The sequence below is a fragment of the Suncus etruscus genome, chromosome 9 (genome assembly GCF_024139225.1).
Source record: "Suncus etruscus isolate mSunEtr1 chromosome 9, mSunEtr1.pri.cur, whole genome shotgun sequence".
Lineage (NCBI taxonomy): Eukaryota > Metazoa > Chordata > Mammalia > Eulipotyphla > Soricidae > Suncus > Suncus etruscus.
The window spans coordinates 49,302,452-49,321,574 of NC_064856.1; the positions used below are offsets into that span (position 1 = coordinate 49,302,452).

The window sequence follows — 19,123 nt, forward strand, 5'->3', positions numbered from 1 at the left end:
TTTGGAGTCGCTGCTTCCTCCTACTGCTCTCAGTTCTAGAGAAGTTCTAGAGAAGTTTGGCTGGGGGCATAGCAGAAGGGGGACCACAATGTGGCCCAGGGAGAGAGCTAGCCAGTGGAGAGTTCAACTGAGATACCAGATTCCTTACCTGAGTGCTAAGGGGTTCATTCAATATTCAATTAGAGCCCCTTCCTCCCTAGACTTCCAGTCCTCCAAGAAATCTAAAGAGATTAGAGGGTACTTATTGGAAGTAACCCCAACTTTTGGGAGACCTATAACTAAACCTTTCCAGAGTTCAAGCTTCCAAATTTCTTGTCTGGAAAGTGTGAGGGTCATCTTGACTCATGTTCATTCAATATAGCACACCAGAATCGTCTGGGCAGGGGGAGCCTCAGACTTGCAGATGAAGTGACAAAGAGCATTCTGGTAACCTGCTGTTGCAAAAGAGGATGATGGCAGCTCTCACCAAGAGAGAGAGAAGTGGCTGTACCCTTCCGCAGAGGCCATGGAGATTGGGCTTTACTTGGGGAAGGGGGACGGAGGCAGAGGTGACTTCCAGAATTTAAGCCTGTGCCTGTGGCCTGAGGCCCTGGAGCAGCAAGTTCCAGGTGTTGAAATTAGACCCCTGGTGTTTGAGAAGAGAGCTTACCCCGTTGTGATTTTATTATCATCTTTGCTATCATTGTGGGAAGTCTGAAAAAGATATAATAACACCCCCTCCCTCCATTTTGAGGACCTAGCAGTGTCTAGGGCTTACTCCTGGCTTTATACACAGGAGTCCTAGTCCTGGCAGGGGACCATATGTGGAGTTCAGGATCAAATCAATACCTTATCCAATGTATTAGCTCTATGGCCTCTCATTTAATTTTTGGCTTGGAGGAACACACCTGATGGTGTTAAGGACCTACTACTCCAGGCTCTGTGCTCAGGAAATTACTGTTGGTAATGAGATCACTGGTGTGTGTGTGTGTGTGTGTGTGTGTGTGTGTGTGTGTGTGTGTGTGTGTGTGTGTGTGTGTGTGATTAAACAGGTCAGGCAAGTGTCCTATGTCTCTGGCCACTCGGTGTGAAATCTCCTAGAATTAAGCAAGGCCGGCCTGATTGATTGCACGCAGAGCCGAGTTGGGTGCCCGCTAAGCGCCTCGGGGTTCCCGCCGCCCGTGTGCCCTCCGGGGTCCCGGCATCTCATCACCCCCACCAACCCACCCACCCACCCACCCATCCACCCATCCACCGTCCCGTCGGTCCTAAAGCCCCCCTGGCTTCTGTCTGTCTTCGGCACTCGGGCTTCGCGGGGAATGAGGGGTTAAAGCCCCGTGGCCCGGGTGGCCCCTTCCCCCGCGCCAGCCCCCTCGCCGCCTCTCGGCGCCGCGCCTGGAGCGTGCGTCCCGGCGAGCCCTGGGCAGAGGCGGGGGAAAGTGGGCCTGGTGCTCGGGTGGCCAATCCACCGAGCCCGCGGTGCCCCAGAGGAGGCGCCAGCGCCGGGCCAGCGCCAGACGGGGGCTGCCTGCTTCCCGCGGCAAAGTACAAATGCGCCCGAGCGCCCTCGTTGCGCACCGCCCGCCCGCCCGCTCTCCGCCTGCCCGCCCGCCCGCGCGCCTTCGCCTCTCCGGGCCCCCGCACCGCACCGCACCGCACCGCACCGCACCGCGCGGCCGGAGCCCGAGCCCCGAGCGCCGGGTCCCGCGCCCTGCTCTCGCCTGCCTGCCCCGCTCACCCCCTCGCCCGACGCGCCCGGCTGTGCCTGCCCACCTGGCTGTCCAGTCCTGCGCCTTCCCCGGACTCGCAGCCCACTCGTGCCTCAGTGTCCCCCCTCGTCCCCCTTGTCCGGGTCGGGACGCCGCTCCCGGCTCGGCCCCGGCAACGGCAGGATGGTGCCCGAGGGCAGGGTCCTCTCCTCCTGGCTGGGACTCGCGCTGCTCTGGTTCCCCTTGGACGCCCACGCCCGAGCCCGTAAGTCGGGGACTGGGTGGTCTCTGCGGTGGGCAGAGGAGAGATGGGAATGGATGTGTTTTGTGCTGAGATTTCGAACCCTGGACCTTGGTGGCCGCTTCTGGGACAGCACCTGTGCCCGGAGGGTGGAGATTCGGGGAGCTCTCCACGCTGGAAGGAATTCGCCAGGTTCAACCAAGGGGTCTGCTGCCCAGTATCAGAAGATGGGAAGAACTCGGGAGAGAACCCGGGAGAGAGGACGGCGGGCTGTGTTAGGGGGAAAGTGGGGGCTGGTCTCGATGGACCCAGTGGAGAGTATTTTTGAAAGTGTGTTTTCAAGGGTTGCCACAGGTAAAAGGTTTATTGCGTTTAAAGGGTTCCCCGGGTAAGAACTAACTCTCCAGGGAAGCCTCCCCCTTACTCCATCGCCTTTGAGCCTCACAAGACTCCCTTGAGGTGGGGATCTGCATTTGCATCGGACTGTGGGGGAGATTTCAGGCTGAGAGAAGAAATATACTGCAATCTCTCTAGCTAATGAACTGCTCCACGCCTGAGTGCTCCAGTCCCCAAGGTGGAGCTCTCGCCTGCCCAGCCCAGCCCAGCCCTGCTTTGCTTTGGGACTCAGCTTCTGGAAGGCAGCAAGGCTCAGAGAGAGGGAGACGCTAGGGGGTTCAGGGGGCATGTCAGCCCCTGCTGAGCCCCCTATAAGCTAGTGAGGAATATTAGGAGGGTACCTCACTGCACCTCAGTTTCCCAAAACTATAAACTAGGAGTTGGTTCCCAGGGCTCTTGTGAAGCAGCAGGCACTGTGGACTGAGGGAATGGTCCAGGGTAGTTTCTCAACCATCCCTGTCTAGATTCATCCATCACTTAGACTCAACCCTAAACAGGTTCATAATCTTTCTGAACAGACTTCCTCACTGCTCTTGCAGGAGGATGGTGGACCCCTCCCCATCCCACCAACCTCCTTAGAAGATGAGGAGCAAGGGAAGGCATTTGATTCAAACTCAGAGAAAACAGATGGATAAAGGAATAAGAGACTGAGGCAGAAAGACAGTGACTTAGTCCCATTGGTGTGGGCTAATGAATAGATCTGGGCAGCAGCTCCACTTCCACGCCCTGCCTGGCCTAGCGGGCTCTCCTGTCCACATCTCTGCATCCCCATATTGGCCTTTCTTTGGTATGTGACTTTCTGGAGACGTTGGTGCTGCATTTTGTTCCATGCCTGTTTGTGCGTGTGAGGGCGTGCCTCTGAGCGCCTTTGGGCAGAGCAATGGAAAGAACTTGGTGTTGGATTCAAGTTCTCCTGACTCTGCCTTTTAGAAATAGTAACATTTTGGGCCGGAGAGATAGCACAGCGTTAGGCGTTTGCCTTGCATGCAGCCTAACCAGGACCAATAGTGGTTTGAATCCGGGCATTGCATATGGTTCCCCAAGCCTGCCAGGAGTGGCAGAGCCAGGAGTAATCCCTGAGCACACCCCCCCCCAGTGTGACCCCAAAATAAAAACAAAAGCAAAAAAGAAATTGTAACTTTTCATAAGCCACAATGTCTCTGTACCTCACCTGAAACCCCAGGGGGTCTGGGGAAGGGTTGGGCAGCAGCTTTGGGATTTAGTGAATTTTTCCTTTTCCTTGATTCCTTGGCATTTCCTCCTAACACCCGCCTGTAGTTCTTTTGTTTTTGTTTTTGTTTTTGTTTTTGTTTTTGTTTTTGGTCACACTCAGCAGTGCTCAGGATTTACTCCTGGCTTTGCGCTCAGAAATCGCTCCTGGCAGACTCGGGGGACCATATGGGATGCCGGGATTCGAACCACCGAACCACCGTCCTTCTGCATGAAAAGCAAATGCCTTACCTCCATGCTATCTCTCTGTCCCCCCCCACCCCCCGCCTGTAGTTCTTATAGAAGATGCACTCTCTACCTTTAGCCCTCCCACCTGGCAAGTCCCTCTTAATTCCCAAGGTTTTCCATAAGGCAAGATGGGCCTTGGTACCCTAGAAACAGCTAAGTTCGAAGGCTTTTTCAACTTCTGCCTGCTCATCTCCTTGCTACTGTATCTTACCAGCCCTTCACTTCCTTCCTTAGGTCACACATCTCCCATCCAACTCTTCCTGGCCACCTGATTCTGGTCACTCTGAGCTCTCTTCCTCTGTGCCTCCATTTATCCTACCTCTCTTGGTCCTGTCAAGTGCTCCATCTTGCCTACAGCCTGAAGCCTCACTTTAGATGTGCAAGAAGGAATGACAATAGGAAAAGAGTCATTAAGAAGAGGTGGACTGATATTCATAGGAGTGTATTCAGAGTTTGGAATGTCAAAGCTGAAAGAGCTTTTGAAAATTATCTGCCTTCCCCCTCTGCTTCCTTACCTAGCCTTATACTGAAGATCAGAAAAAGAGAGTAATTTGCCCAATGCCACACAACAAAGAGAGACCAAGACTAGAGAACAAGAGCTTTGTCCCTGCCTTGTCACTAATTGGTTGTATAAATAAGCACAAACTAGTTTTCTTTTCTGAGCTTTATTTTTTCTTGTAATGACAATCTACTACTCTGAAAACAATTCTATAGTCATTTATGGAGTTAAAGTCTTTTATGGAGCTCTTCATCTTAGTTTAAGATCCCAGGCCTAGTGTGGGGGAGAAAACTCCTGGTGATGTCTGAGATGTTTTTTGAAATGGTGTCAACAGATGGAAATTCTCCTGTCTTCATGTTTTCAGGCTCCAGAGGTGGCCCGGCCCTGCCAATGCCAAGAGCCTATGAGTAGGAGAGGGCAGCTTTTTCTTCCTCCAAGTACCAGGCTAGTCTAAAATGGGTTATTCTGTATTTGGCTTTGTTTCCAGATACAGACTGAGTCCTCTTCCCAAGTAAATTCTAGCTGTAGCCTGAGCTCCAATACTCAAACCCTGATACAGATGGACACTAATGCTAGCACTAGACTGAGCCACATACATGTGCAGGGTTGGGTCACTTTGGGCATGCATTACTCAGTGGAGTAAGAACCTTCCAGATTCCGGACTCACTCTCTAGTGCTTTATTCGCCTATACATTTGGAGCTCTTCTCTGAGCTTTGAGTTCTTTTCTTTAATAATTACCTACCCACCTATCCTCCCCTGTTTTCAGTGTCCTTCAAGCTTCTGCCTTTCCTTACCTTCATTCTGTTCTGCATTTAGGAGAAAGTCAGTTATCAGGTACAAGGTAAAAACATCAGCCTTGGGCCTAAGATATAGTACAGTGGATAGAGTAGTTGCTGACTTATTGTCTTTCCCTGGCATCACATGTGGTCCATCAAGCCCTGCCAAGAGTGATCCCCAAGCACCCAACTACTGAGTTAGAAGTAAACCCTCAGGACCCAGAGAGATAGCTCAGCGGCGTTTGCCTTGCAAACAGCTGATCCAGGACCAAAGTGGTTGGTTTGAATCCCGGTGTCCCATATGGTCCCCCGTGCCTGCCAGGAGCTATTTCTGAGCAGACAGCCAGGAGTAACCCCTGAGCACTGCCGGGTGTGACCCAAAAACCAAAAAAAAAAAAAAAAAAAAAAAAGAAGTAAACCCTCATACTGCCAGGTGTGGCCCCAAAACAAACAAACAAACAAACAAAAATCAGCCTTTCAATTCTCTCTGCAAGGATTATAGGTATTAAAGCCTTTGATCTCAGGGAACAAAATCCCAGCCCCCACAAAGCAGCAAGAGAAAGAAGGTGGGGAAAAAAGGAAGGAGCATCCATGATGCTAAGCAGTGCAGAGGAAAACTTGGGAGTCAGAAGTCAGGTTTCAGCTCTGGCTCCATCACCAATCCCAACTCTGACACAAGACAGGTAGCCTTTTTCTGCCCCTCAGTTTTCTCAGTTGTAAAGTGAGATAGTGAAACTCAGACAAATCTCTACTGACCGTTTCTAGTTTCTCGACATTTCTTGATTCTAAAATTATGGGAACTGAAGGTGTTAGTACTCTTGGCTTTCTTGTCCACTGACCTTTAGGAAAGAGTGTGGGAGGTGGGGAAGAAAAATGCCTCCAAGCCTGGTCCTCCTGCCCTGTCTGTGGTCAGTACAGGAAGGCCCTGAATCCCCAAGAGAAAGTCCCTGGAGTTGTATAAAGTCCCTTTATATACAACGGGTATAAAGGGGTATTTTCCAGAGGGGACCTGTCTCTCATCTTTGTGGCACAATTATACAGGGCAGGTGGGCAGTGTCTAAAACTGACTCTGGGCCCCTCTAGGGCTTGGCAGGGTGATTCTGCACTGCCTCTCTTCCACCAGTAGAGGTCTCTGTCTCATTCACTCGCAGGCCTACTGCTAAGACCAGCCTAGTAACAGCTGCACAGTTGTTCCAGCTGTTGCACCTGTTCCAGGACTGGCCTCTCAAGTTCCCCCAGCCACAGGCCGTGGCGCCTGCTTTGAGAAGGGACCCTGAATCTCCTCTATTCCTAAAGTAAAGGAGAGGCATAACAGCAGTGTCCAGGAGGGCAGAAAGCGGGGGATATAAGTGCAGGGGTCTTTTCAGGCATCTGTTCGCCTACAAACATAACCCCATCCCAGAAAAGTCTGTTCTAGAACCTTCTCCTTTTACCCATTTTTTTGTGCTCAGGGCTCTTCCTTATGTATCACCTAAAATCCTTTGCAGTTTGTTGCCATTTCTCCTGCTCCTGTCCCTTAGGGACACCCCCCTCTGATCTGAAGTCTGGCCCAGAAGATTGTGCTCACATAAGTCAATGATCACAGACAAATTCCAACCCCTCCTTGGGATTCAGTTCCCATACCAGTGAAATATGGGGTTGGATATTAGTTTTTAGTTCTACATTTTCTAAGATTCTGTCCATCAAAGTGACTATGCCCAGGGCACTAGAATCAAGCATGTTCTGCACCCCTGCCACATAACAAAGCTACCTTTTCTAGCCTGATGATTCTCTCCTGCCAGGCCCTTCCATGCTCCTGGTTCTTTGTAATGGATTAAATAAGAAGAATCTGGCTCAGAGACACACACCCTTTACCTGGGCTGAACAGCCCAGTCTCTCCTCCACTGGCCACTGACTGACCCTCCAAGCGAAGCTTCTCTTCCAGTGCAGAGAAAGTTTATTGGTGTGAAAGGGGGACTATAAATACACATAGAAGGTATGGCTATCTAGGCATGAGGAGAGAGATATAAACATCCTCACGTTCCTGAACTTGCTTCGGCTTCCTGAGTTTTTTCTGACAAAATCCTCAGGCTTCTCTCCACACATAAGAAAGTCCCTCTTGGAACCATTCCCATGTCAGTATTCCAGCCTCCCTTGACTCTCAGAAACTTGCTTTTGGTTATCTTTTATGTTGGAAAAAATTTCACCCACAACACCCACTTCTAAACCCCCACCCCTAGAAACCTTTATCATAGCACATGGATTTCAAGGCAGATTGAGTGAGCCCACAAGGTACAGTTAGGAGACAATGGCTCAACATGAAAAAGTTGAGGAATCATTCACATTCTTACTTGTTTAAACCACTGGCTTTTGTATGCTTGGTGATAATTTGGGAACTGAGATGATAGTAACTGAAAAAGGCAAGGTGAAAGGTTAATGCCTGCTAGGTGTCAAGGTCGACTGAAGAAAGAATTTTGCCTTTGTTTCTTTCTTTCTTTCTTTCTTTTTTTTTGGCTTGCTTTTGAGCTACACCAATAGGAAAATATTCAGAGGTTACTTCTGGTTCTTCACTTAGGAATTACTAGTAGCAATACTTGGAGGACCATAAGGGATGCTGGGATTAAATCTGGGTTGGCCACATGCAAGGCAGACACCCTACCCATCATACTATCAGTCTGGCCCTAGAAGTTCTTTGTTGATAGAGCTTCTGGGATCACAGCCCATCCTTCACCCCTTCTTTACATTCATGGTTACCCCTCTCTAGTGATTATGTGCTTGGGGCTGCCTCCTTGGGGTTCTGTACAAAGCTGACTGTATGTATACTTGCTCCCCAGAAGCCCACAGTCTAGCAAGGAAAAATAACCTTCTGAATCATACTGCTAATCCCATACCATAAGAGCTGTATCAATTCTGGGCTTGGGAATGAATATGACCCCTACACTTACAGCCCCAAAGAAGGACTGGCCAAGAAGACCTGGAGGAAAGGGAGACTTTAGAGGCAAAGAGGGCATTTATTCTGGCTTTTGAGGAATTATAATAAGCAGGTTAAGCATGGAAAATAGGAGGTGAGATGCAGGTAGAGAAAACTGTGATGGAGCCTGGTAGGTGGAGAAAGTATGGGAATGAGAGATGGAGAGGTTAGGTTAGGAAACTGGGCTGAATCTGCATGGGGCCAGCTCAAGACACTGGTGGGATATATGTGTAACATGAAACTTTGGAGATCCACCTGGTAGACACTGCTATCTGACTTCAGAAGGGATCAACAAATCCAGAGCAGACCACCTTGAGCCAGGATCAAACCAGGGGTTGCCCTTGGATGTGACCTCTTCAGTGGCTTTACTTGCAATGTTAGCCCCACCTCACCTGTGTTTTTGTATGAAGGTGTTGTTTAAGAACTTATCTGTTGTTGGCCCCTTCTAACTCCTTCTGAGGCTCTTCCCTCTGAAGACCTCATGTTCAATCACCCTGCCACCCTTCCACAGTACTAGTCACCACACCCCTTGCAGCTGTCATCCTTAGGTTGTGAGCTCCAGGAGTGTGAGCACTGTCTTAGTCAGAGATCAGATCCATGACGCATATTGTACTTCATGTACAAAATCCCAGGAAGGGATTAGCAGAAAGTCACATTATTATTGATCAACAATGACAACATTCAGCTTGTGATAAAAATTTGTATTGTTTATAATGCCAAAGACCCTGCATTTAGTTGCTTTATGAATGCCAGCAACTTCTATCCCATTCTGTATTATTTATTCACCCTATCCCCTCACCTCTAGCCATATATGCCACCCAAACCTCCGCACTGTCCTGACCAACTGTTTCTTCGGTAGGTGCTTTTGCTCCTAATTTGGGTCAGGCAGCATTATCTCCAAACAGATGTCCTCAGGGGCCTCTGTCTATTCCCTCTGCCTCTAGTCTCTTCCTGCCACTGCCATGCTGAACCATGCAACTGATTCAGGCAAGCGCAGTGCAGTGTTCATAGGGTTTTTTGATTTTTCTTTCTACCAGATAAGTTATTACTAAATAGGTAACCAAGTATGCCAGAAGAGAAAAAGACTCCCCTATTCAACATGTTTCCATCACTTAAGGTCTGTGTGTGGTGGGCCATGTGTGCAAGATGCTAGCAGCCTAAAAGCACATGGCATGTTTCATGAGACTCCTTACAGACCCAGCTTCACTCTTTTCCAATGCTGCCTCTTGCAGTTGTATCTGATCTTATTACCAATTTTCATCCGAATCCATTGAGGAATGGGCAAATTTTGCTTTTGTTTCTTGGCCAGGAACCGCTTGGTCCTAAAAGTCTTGTGAGAAGACATGGCTAGGAATGGCCATGTTTGCACAGCAATAATGGCGGAGAAAAGGAGAGGAAATCATAGGGTTTCTTTGGCTCTCTAGGTGCCTCTGCTTCTCTCTAGCCAGACTTCTTTCCTCTTGTCCCTGCCTTTTTGCTCCCTCCTCCAAAGACCATGTTCCAACCATGTTTAAGTCTGGGTCTAGGTTGGTAGCTGGAAGTGGTGGAGATTTGCAGGAGACAGGGAATCTAGGGGACCTGAATATAGAGGAAGGTGATATGGGGCTCTCCCAGAGATCTGAGAATAAAGGGAAAATCACAAGAAATAGGTTGTGAAGGAAGTTTGGGGTCAATTCTCAGTTCTGCTTTAAGTCTGTTTCATGAGGATTTCTTCAACCTACTCACCCCCCCCATTTTCTTTTTATTATTGTTTCCTTATTGTTTTATTTTAAGGGCCATACACATCAGTGCTCAGAACTTATTTCTAGCTCTTCACTCAGGAATTACTCCTGCTTAAGGGACCATATGAGATGCTGGGAATTGAATCCAGGTAGGCTGTGTACAAGGCAAGTGTCCTACCAGCTATAATATTTCTCTACCCCAAACCCCATATTTCCTTTATGTTTTTATGGCAACTCTTGGGGTCCCATGTGGTGCTAGGAATTAGAAGCTGAACTAGGGATTCATTATACAAAGCACACATACACACTCTAGCCCTTGAGCCACCACCTTGGTTCCCTTAGCTACCTGTTAGCTTGACTGTTGTCAGGCACAGACACGTCAAATATATTATTTGATTTAATTTAATAATAATCACAAGAGTAAGAGATATTACTAAGTCCACTTAATAGAGGTGGAAATGAAGACTGGAATGAAGTAATTTGTCTGAACTTGGGTGCCCATGAAGCCAAATTCAGGGCAAACTTGGTATATTCAGTGCCAGAGCAGGGTCTTTAGTCTATATCCACATGTTTCTAAGTGAGGATGTTTTGTGGAAGCTTTGAGGGGTCTAAGACTTATCCATCATTAATTCTTCCTTATTTCTCTCAAGCTGGGAGCAGGGCCAGTGGTCTTTCTCAAAGACAGATGTTCTCTAGTAAAGTCTTTCCTGAGTTAGCTGCCACTGTGAAAGGTCATTAACTCAAAAAGATTCCAGGAAAAAAAGGTCTTTTGACCCCCTCAATTTGAGGAATGAAATATGGGCACAGGTGAGTAGGATAAGATATGGGGAGAAGGATGGGGAGAGGCAGGGCAGACTGGATCAAAGAAAGAGTGCAAAGACCACAGAGAGCAAAAAGATGTGAGATGCAAATGTTTTATGCAAAAGTTTTGGGGGTGCATGGGTCTCTCAATACAATGTAGACCACTGAAGCTTGAAGTGAGCAAATCTTCAAAGTATTAGTCATATAATTCTAGGAGTTTTGTAACCTAAAGAAATATAGGTTCTCTGAAATGAATTTTCATGTCATTAGCCTTAACAATTCAGAACTCTGAAGTGTGGGTCGGAGAGGTAGCACAGTGGTAGGGCATTTGCCTTGCATGTGTGGCTGACCCAGGACAGACCTGGGTTTGATCCTCAGCATCCCATATGATACCCAGAGCCAGGAGCGATTTCTGAGCACAGAGCCAGGAGTGACCCCTGAGCAGGTGTGCCCCCCCCCCCCGCCAAAAAAAAAAAAAGAAGAACTCTGGAGTCTTAGAATTTTGTTTTTTCTTTTTCCTTTCTTTTTTGTTTTGTTTTTGGGGAGGGGGGTTATACCCAGCAGCACTCAGGGGTTACTCCTGGCTCTATGCTCAGAAATCGCCCCCAGCAGACTCGGGGGATCATATGGGATGCCGGGATTTGAACCACCGTCCTTTTGCATGCAAGGCAAACACCTTACTGCTGTGCTATCTCTCCAGTCCCTAGTCTTAGAATTTTGAAACCATGGTTTCAGAAATCATCTGTATAGGAAGCCCTTGAAAATGGCATTTCACTCTTTCCTCCTTTATTTACAGAGGAAAAACAGGCTCAGAGAAGGAAAGAGTCTGAGTATCACACCGTGGGTTTGTGGAGCTGGACCTCTTCCTCCAGGCCATATGCAGGGAGGGCTCTGGGTTCCAGACCCACAGGGCATAGGCACCTCTGCAGTCTTGACTTGGCTTCAAGCAGTAACTCAACTCCCTGGAGTAAGAAACTTTCTGAAGAAGGAACTTCAGGCCATGCCACCCTTCCATGTGCCCCTCACCTTGGAAGGTGTGGGGTGGTGTGTTGTGGTTATAGGTGGCCTACAGGAAAAGGGGGTATGAGAGGTAGCCTGCCAGGCACCCCACATTCCCAGCCTCTCCAGACCTTTTTTGTGGGGAGAAGAGGGAGGGAGCTCCTGCCCTGGGCAGCAGCTGAGACATTCCCTGTCTCTCTGCTCTGAGCAGACAGTGAGATGGGAGGAGAGTGCCAACTGGCACAGGGGCCAGGCTTTGGGGCTGCCCCAAGGAAGGTGGGTCTGGGTTTCTTCACCAACTAGGCTGAGACCTAAGGCTGTAGTGTCGCAACTTCCCACTCCCTGATGGGGGCGGGGCTGAGGGAAGAAAGACATTATTCAGTCCCTGGAGAGTGGGGTTGGCTCACAGCACCCAGCTGGGCCTGTCCCGCCCTCCCCACCAGCAGAGGAGGCCTACAGATAAACACAGCATATTTGATATAGGCCAGCCTGGCACTGCTGGAAGGGCATGTAGGGGGTTGGAGGTGGGGAGAGACAGGGGACTACTAATCCCTATGTTCCTCCCACAGCCATTGAGCTGCAGATTCAAAGGTTCAAGAGACTAAGGATCTCACAACTTTTTTTTTCTAGGAAGCCCATGATAGAGGGAAGATCATAGGGCAGACAGAGCCCAGTGCCTTCCATAGAACTTTACTAAGTTTAGGAATGCCCCCATGGTGAACTGGTAGTGACAGTGAGGGATAGTCAAACACTTCGGTGGTGGTAAAGGCACAGATACAGGGGTCCTCAAACTTTTTAAACAGGGGGCCAGTTCACTGTCCCTCAGACCATTGGAGGGTCTGACTATAGTAAAAACAAAACTTATGAACGAATTCTTATGCACACTGCATATATCTTATTTTGCAATGAAGAAACAAAATAGATACAAATACAATATGTGGCCCGCGGGCCATAGTTTGAGGACCATCTGTCTTCTCAGTAGATGATAATGTGCGACTTGCAGCATCATTGCTATCATCATTCTCATCCTAATAGCATTGAGTTTGGTGTCAGGAACTAGGTTAGAAAAAACGTTTTACAAACATCCTCCAGTTTCATTCACAGAAATATGTTTCACCCAAAAAGTTCCTCTCGGAGAAGATAAACAATAAATGTTGGTTTCTTTTCCATAGTTTAACCTCATTTCATCCACAAGCCCTTTATACACTACATTTGTGCTGGAACTTCCAGGTCTTCCAAGAAAGTTCAGCTAATTCTTTAAATAGGAGCCCTTTTCTTGGGGGAGCAGAGAGCATCTGTTTGGGATTGTGTGTGCCTCAATACCTATAAGGAGGGGAATAGTTGACCAAGACTTTTGGACAGAGTCAGAGGAGTGAAGGTTCGAGGGTGCAAAGGGGCTGCCAGGCTAGACCTGAAACTCTAGTGTAGTTGTGGATGGTAAGATGAAATGATGGAATGTTCTAGAGCAGGGGTCTCAAACTTGTGGCCCGCGGGCCATTTGCGTCCCTCCATACAACATTTTGTGGCCCTGCCCTAGAGAAATCTTTTTTTGTTTTGTTTTGTTTTAGTTGTTTGGGTCACACCCCCAATGTTCAAGGCTTACTACTGACTTTGCACTCAAGGATCACCCCGACTTTGCCTCCTGCGGCCCCCAGGTAAATTGAGTTTGAGACCCCTGTTCTAGAGAGACTTGGAAAGGCTGGACGATTGGCCAGTTATGGGGGATGATAGAACGATAAAGGTTTCCAGAAAGCAGGTATCTACGACCTTAAGAAACTATTGATTTAGGGCCCGGAGAGATAGCACAGCGGCATTTGCCTTGCAAGTAGCCGATCCAGGACCAAAGGTGGTTGGTTCGAATCCCGGTGTTCCATATGGTCCCCCGTGCCTGCCAGGAGCTATTTCTGAGCAGACAGCCAGGAGTAACCCCTGAGCACCGCCGGGTGTGGCCCAAAATCCAAAAAAAAAAAAAAGAAACTATTGATTTCAGCCATTCTTAGCCTCATCTATCTATATTATTGATTTCAATATGACAACATCTTATCATATTGACAACAAAATTTCAAAAGTGAGCAGTCACTGTCCCTAGTCCACGTTGTGTGACAGCAGAGGTCTAACCTGTCCCCTATGCACTTGGTGTTATACCCACTAAGCTCCATCCTGGGTCCCTGCCATTCTCAAGGACAATGAAATGTCCATTTTCTAATAGTGTCTCATGAGGCAACTATTTGGTTTTTTGTTTAGTTTTTGTATTTCTGGCCACACCTGGAAGTGCTCAAGGAGACTCCTGACTCTGAACTCAGTAATTATTCTAGGGAGTGGACCAGATGGAATGCCAGGGATCAAATCAGGGTGCAAGTCAAACACCCTATCCACTGTACTATCTCTCTAGTCCAAGACAATTCTTTATTTCCTAAATCAAGCACTTTCTACTCTTGCTTGTTCACTGTGGTATGAACTTCTGAAGGATTGGAAGGGAGCCTTTGTTCCGAAGCATGACACAGCATGAGAGACAGACTGACAGATAGATGGGAAGGGGCAGTGAGGGAATGAGGTAAGTTAATTAATTAGCAGGGGAGGGGGAGAACAGGGTGATTCTGGGGACAGGAGGAGAACTGGAAAAGGACTCGGGGCATCTAACCCATCATTGCTGCTTATACTTAGTGAAGTTTTTTCTTATGGGGACTCCAGTTCTTCCTCTATCTCATCGCTAACATTCAGACCACAATTTCTTTTTTTTTTTTTTTTTTTTTTTTTTTTTTTTTTTTTGGGCCACACCCTGTAACGCTCAGGGGTTACTCCTGGCTATGCGCTCAGAAGTTGCTCCTGGCAACATATGGGGACCATATGGGACACCGGGGGATCGAACCGCGGTCCGTCCTAGGCTAGCGCAGGCAAGGCAGGCACCTTACCTCCAGCGCCACCGCCCGGCCCCAGACCACAATTTCTATCTGTAAGGTGCCCTCACTACCTTGAGGGAGAAGGGTTAAGATTCAGAGATGACTATTACCAGCCCAAGTCACCCAAGCTTGGTCAAAGTCAGATGTTTTGGCCCCTTGTCCTGGGCCACATTCCCTGATTCAGCTGTCTGTCCTGGACTACATACCCTGATTCTCTTTTTTTCACTGAGCAATGTCCAATGGTGTCTGATATAAAACTCCTGCACTGATAAAGCATGGATTGGTTTTCCAGGTCCGGATCTATTCTGCCTTTTTCATGGGAAGAGATACTCCCCTGGCGAGAGCTGGCACCCCTATTTGGAGCCCCAGGGCGTGATGTACTGCCTGCGTTGTACTTGCTCCCAGGTAGGTTCCTCTAGCTACCTGTGTCAGGTATGTCTGGGGTTTCTAAAGAATTCACCCCCAGGATGGTAGAGGAGATAGCTTTATCCTGAGGTAGGAACACACCAGAGCCAGGTCCCCTTGCCAGCAGCTGAGGGAATTGGGGCCAAGGCATTTCATTCCTGAGTAACCAATACCTGCTTCTTCCCACCTCATACCTCCTGGAGATGAGCAAACCATTGGCTGGGCTGGGCTGAGGACCAGTTTCCATCTCTCCTCCCAGTCTCCCTTTCTCCTCTGTGGCAGAGTTTCCTGCTCTTGGCATTTCCCCTCTCATTCAAATATTTTGCTTTTCAGGCCTTAGATTCATGCTCTTTCCACCATAAACCTTACTTGGATACCTGCTTGGGGTTTCTTCCTCTGGGATCCCATGTTCATTTCTTTGTTCTTTTCTCCTAATCAGGATGGCCAGACAGTACCATTTTCTGTCAGTGTCTGCTCCACCTGGACCAAGTACTGAGACTAGATCTTCCTTAGTATGTCAGGATCCAAGATAGGGATTGGGAGAGTGATGAAAGAGGTGTCTGTATGGACCAGAGGAGAGGCTGGGGGTGGGAGTGAAGGGCTTTCAGAAGTGTGAGGTCTATTTATGGGTGATATGCATGGATCCAGCCCCTCTCTTTCCCTGCACAAAGACCATGAGGAACTCAGAAGGCTTCTTTTAGGCACCCCTGGTCAGCCCGTCCTGGGATGGGAACAGAAAAGAGCTTGAGGAGGAGGCAGTAGGGGAAAGCTATGGGCTGCCTCATTCCTGACACTTCTCCCAGGTCTCATGCTGCACCCCACCCCATTTCTCACTGTTATCTCGGGGCAAGGAGTAGCTCCGATGTCCACAACTTCTCCATGCCCCCCCACTTCCCCTTAACTCCGTAAGCATATCCAAGGCCCGTGCAGCTTCACTGAGGAGAATCTGATGAAATACAGCCAGAGAGCCAAAAGGAAAGCATAACAGAAAATTCCAGACATAGCTGCACTCCTGCTTGACAAGCTCCACGTTTTCTGATGCTCAGGAGTTCCCTCATGTCTCCCTTCCCAGAGCTCATAGCTTTGGTTTCCCTCAGCCCTGCTGATATCTCCAAAATGTGCCCCCAAGCCCTGTGTTTCTCTCCTCCACTGCCACCCCTTGAATCTAGATCAGCTTCATCTCTCACCTAGGCAGTCACAGCAGCCTCCCGACAAGCTGCCTGTACCCCCCTCCATCCCCTTCTCTTACTTTTGCTCATTTAGTTCATAGCATAGCTGTGACCTTCTTTTGAGGCCTTCTCTGGTAGCTGTTTCTGCCTCATTCACTCCATCATTACCCTGGGCCTGGTTGATTGTGGTCCTAAGTTTAACATCTGAAATGATCTTATTCTTATTTGCTTATGTCTACCTTCCTCCTCTTCAATTGTTATTATTTGTTTGTTTATCTACACCTGGCAGTACTCAGAGCTTACTCCTGGCTCTGTTCTCAAAGATCAGTCCTGGTATGCTCAGGATTTGAGGTGCTGGGGATCAAACCTGGTTTGACTGCATGAAAGAAAAGCACCCTACCCACTGTACTACCACTCCAGCTCCAATACTTTCCATTTTTATTTAGGCACCATGATTTATAATTCTGTTACTAATTCAGTTTTAAGCATATGATGTTCCCACATCATGTCCACCACCAGTATCAGTGTCTCTCCATCCCGTCCTGTCCACTTTTGGTGGTTGGTCTCCCACTGGTAGGATGTGCACCTGAGGAGAGCAGCAAATCAGTGGGTCTTGCTCATTGCTCTGTCCCCAGGGCTCAGAAGGGGGGCAGGTCACCTATGGCCGTGGCACCTATGGCAGTCTACACCAAGGGAATGAATGAGTCTGACTCTGTCCACCAGGGACAGTTCAGCACACACACATAATAACACACATACACACGGCATGCACAACAACATATACAACACACACAGCACACGTGGCTTGGACACTGTGCTTCCCTGCCTTACTGTGATCTCAGGCAGCTCAGGCTGTCCTGATTCTTTCCTGACCAGAAAATGTCGATACTACCTAGCATGAGCTCCAGGGCTCTGGAGAAGATGGTGTGAGGTCATGCTTTATTCTAGTAGCCTTTTAGTAAATGATAGCATGGACCTTTCTGAGCAGGCTCTTTGATGACCAAGCCCCCTCCTTCACGGTACAGGAATTGCCTCCTGCACATGTTACTGGTCATCCCAGGCCCTGGCTTCCCCAAGACTGGAATGAAGGGAGCAATTCTAACTCTCTGGGCCGCAGGGCTCCTGGCACCTCCTTGGGTTCCTCCTCTTGGGCTGAGCTCACCCTCTATCCATGCCCATAGTGTTCCATGCCTATTTGGCTTATCACCCCCTGTTTAGGAAAAACAATCACTTGGTGTTCCCCCTGGAAATTTACCTTCTTTATTTACTTTCTCTTGGACATACAGAAAGTACCCACTAATTGCACCGGAAGCTCTCACTGCCCCCTATGGTTCCAGCACCCCCAAGGGCTGTATGACTCACTTTGGGAAGCCCCTGCCTGCTCTCCACACTCAGCACTCCTGTGCAAAGGTCTCTTGTGCCCCTACCCTTAGAGTTGCCTCTCCACTTACATTAATCCATGTGGTCCCCTCTGCCCCCTTTGGAAAAAGTGAGCCCAGGACCCAAGGTTCTAGGGTTTTCCATGGCTATTAGGACACTCAGGTGGGTAAGGACTGGAAACAAATGAGCCATTTTCCAAGTTTGAACAAGGCTGCTTCATTCATGAGAAAGACTATTTTTCCCTCCTCTCCTAGATCTCACTCATTCGTTCATTTATTCATTTATTTCAACTTTAGCAGACACACAGAGTCCAGCTCTAGGCTGAAAATTCCAGAAAAAGTCTTGGTGCTTGTCCTTTGAAAAGTATATTCATGATTAAGTAGATGAGACTGATGTAACTGTTTGTTCCAGGACAGAAGGTCAGCTCTTCTCAGAAAGGATGGAGTGAGGTGCGCTGGCTCAGGCAGGTTGTCAGGCTAGTGGGGAGCAAGGAGAGTGTCCTGGAGGTGGTAGCCTCTGCCTGCAGCTCCTGTCTATGCTGTCCTCCATCCCTTCCCTCAACCTCAGTCCTCAGACAAACAGAATAGCCAGGGGTGCCTCCTTTTCTGGAGCCATTGCCAAAAATCTATTTATGCCCCCTAGGGATTTAGGGAGTGGATACCCAGAGCCCTTCTTAGACTTCCAGTTGTGTTTCTATCTCTGTCCTCTGCTGTGTGTCCCATCCTGGCTCACAGATGAGGCCCAGAGTTAAGAAAGAGCAAAAGCCCCACTTTCATTATCCCATCACCATTCATGATAAAAGAACTCAAGTTTTTTGGTTTTGGTTCACACCCAAAAGTGCTCAGGCCTTACTCCTGACTAGGCTCAGAGAACCCTATTGAGTACCAGGGATCAACCCCATGTTGGCCATAAGCAAGATAAGTGAATCACCTATTGCTCAGGTCCCTCAAGGTTTTTACTTGTATTTCTTAATACAACAAAGGAGATATAGGCCACCATGAAGAGAACAGACTATCCATAACTCCATGGACTCTGCCACCACCACCCATGCTCCTCAGTGGTGAAGAGGCATATGGAGGAGAAGCCCAGCCTTGAAGGAGGGGATGGTTTGGGTGCCAGTATATAAGTAGTAGCTCACTGGGAAGTGGTCTGGGAGGAGGATGGTTCTGTGGGAGGGTGGTTGCTCAGGTCCCTGTGTCCCCTTCAGAATGCACATGTGAGTTGTTTCCGCCTCCACTGCCCACCTGTCCACTGCCCACAGCCTGTGACTGAGCCCCAGCAGTGCTGTCCCCGCTGTGTGGGTAAGTAGTCCCACTGTCACATTCACTTATTTCTTTCTTCTTTGGGTTGAGGAGTCTCTGGAGGGAGAAAGGTGCTCTGTACCTATCAGAATGTGGAGACTTGGGGAAGGAGGCCTCTGGGTCCCTGAGGTGGGTGGGAGCAGCTGTCTCCTCTTTGGGAATGAGCCACACAAAATAGGAAGAGAGAGGCAGTTTGGAAGGAAATTGGGGTGTACCAATTGAGTCTCAGTTGGCGTCCCATCTGTCTCTGGTTGTCTGGATCCAGTAGGATCAGGTCAATCTTGTGCATATGGGTTGAACTAATGCTGGAAGGTCCTCTGGGGAGACCCATTTGGTAGTGACAGGTGTTGGGAGCCATGTGCCCTGTCCTTTCTCCCACACTCTGGCTTGAGGACACTCTGCACCCTGAAGTGGCAGATCTGTAAATCCCTCTTTCTC

General features: G+C 48.7%; 2 protein-coding genes across 3 annotated transcripts in view; one reads left to right on the plus strand and one right to left on the minus strand.

Moving 5' to 3' along the window:
* Positions 1-1,860: 1,860 nt before the first annotated feature.
* CHRDL2 (chordin like 2) overlaps positions 1,861-19,123 on the plus strand; it is a 37,691-nt gene continuing 20,428 nt past the window's right edge. For both annotated transcript variants that reach the window (XM_049780307.1, XM_049780308.1), the window contains exons 1-3: positions 1,861-1,953; positions 14,723-14,835; positions 18,592-18,685. In XM_049780307.1, coding sequence (XP_049636264.1) covers positions 1,872-1,953; positions 14,723-14,835; positions 18,592-18,685 — 289 coding nt within the window. In that variant the 5' untranslated portion in view covers positions 1,861-1,871. The remainder of the gene's footprint in view (positions 1,954-14,722; positions 14,836-18,591; positions 18,686-19,123) is intronic.
* On the minus strand, positions 9,199-9,354 carry LOC126018335 (60S ribosomal protein L39-like). The gene has a single exon (XM_049780486.1). It carries the CDS (start codon positions 9,352-9,354, stop codon positions 9,199-9,201), a length of 156 nt encoding a protein of 51 aa, XP_049636443.1.

Excerpts from the sequence above, each read along its gene's own strand:
- LOC126018335 (XM_049780486.1), bottom strand. The coding sequence starts at position 9,354 with ATGTCTTCTCACAAGACTTTTAGGACCAAGCGGTTCCTGGCCAAGAAA.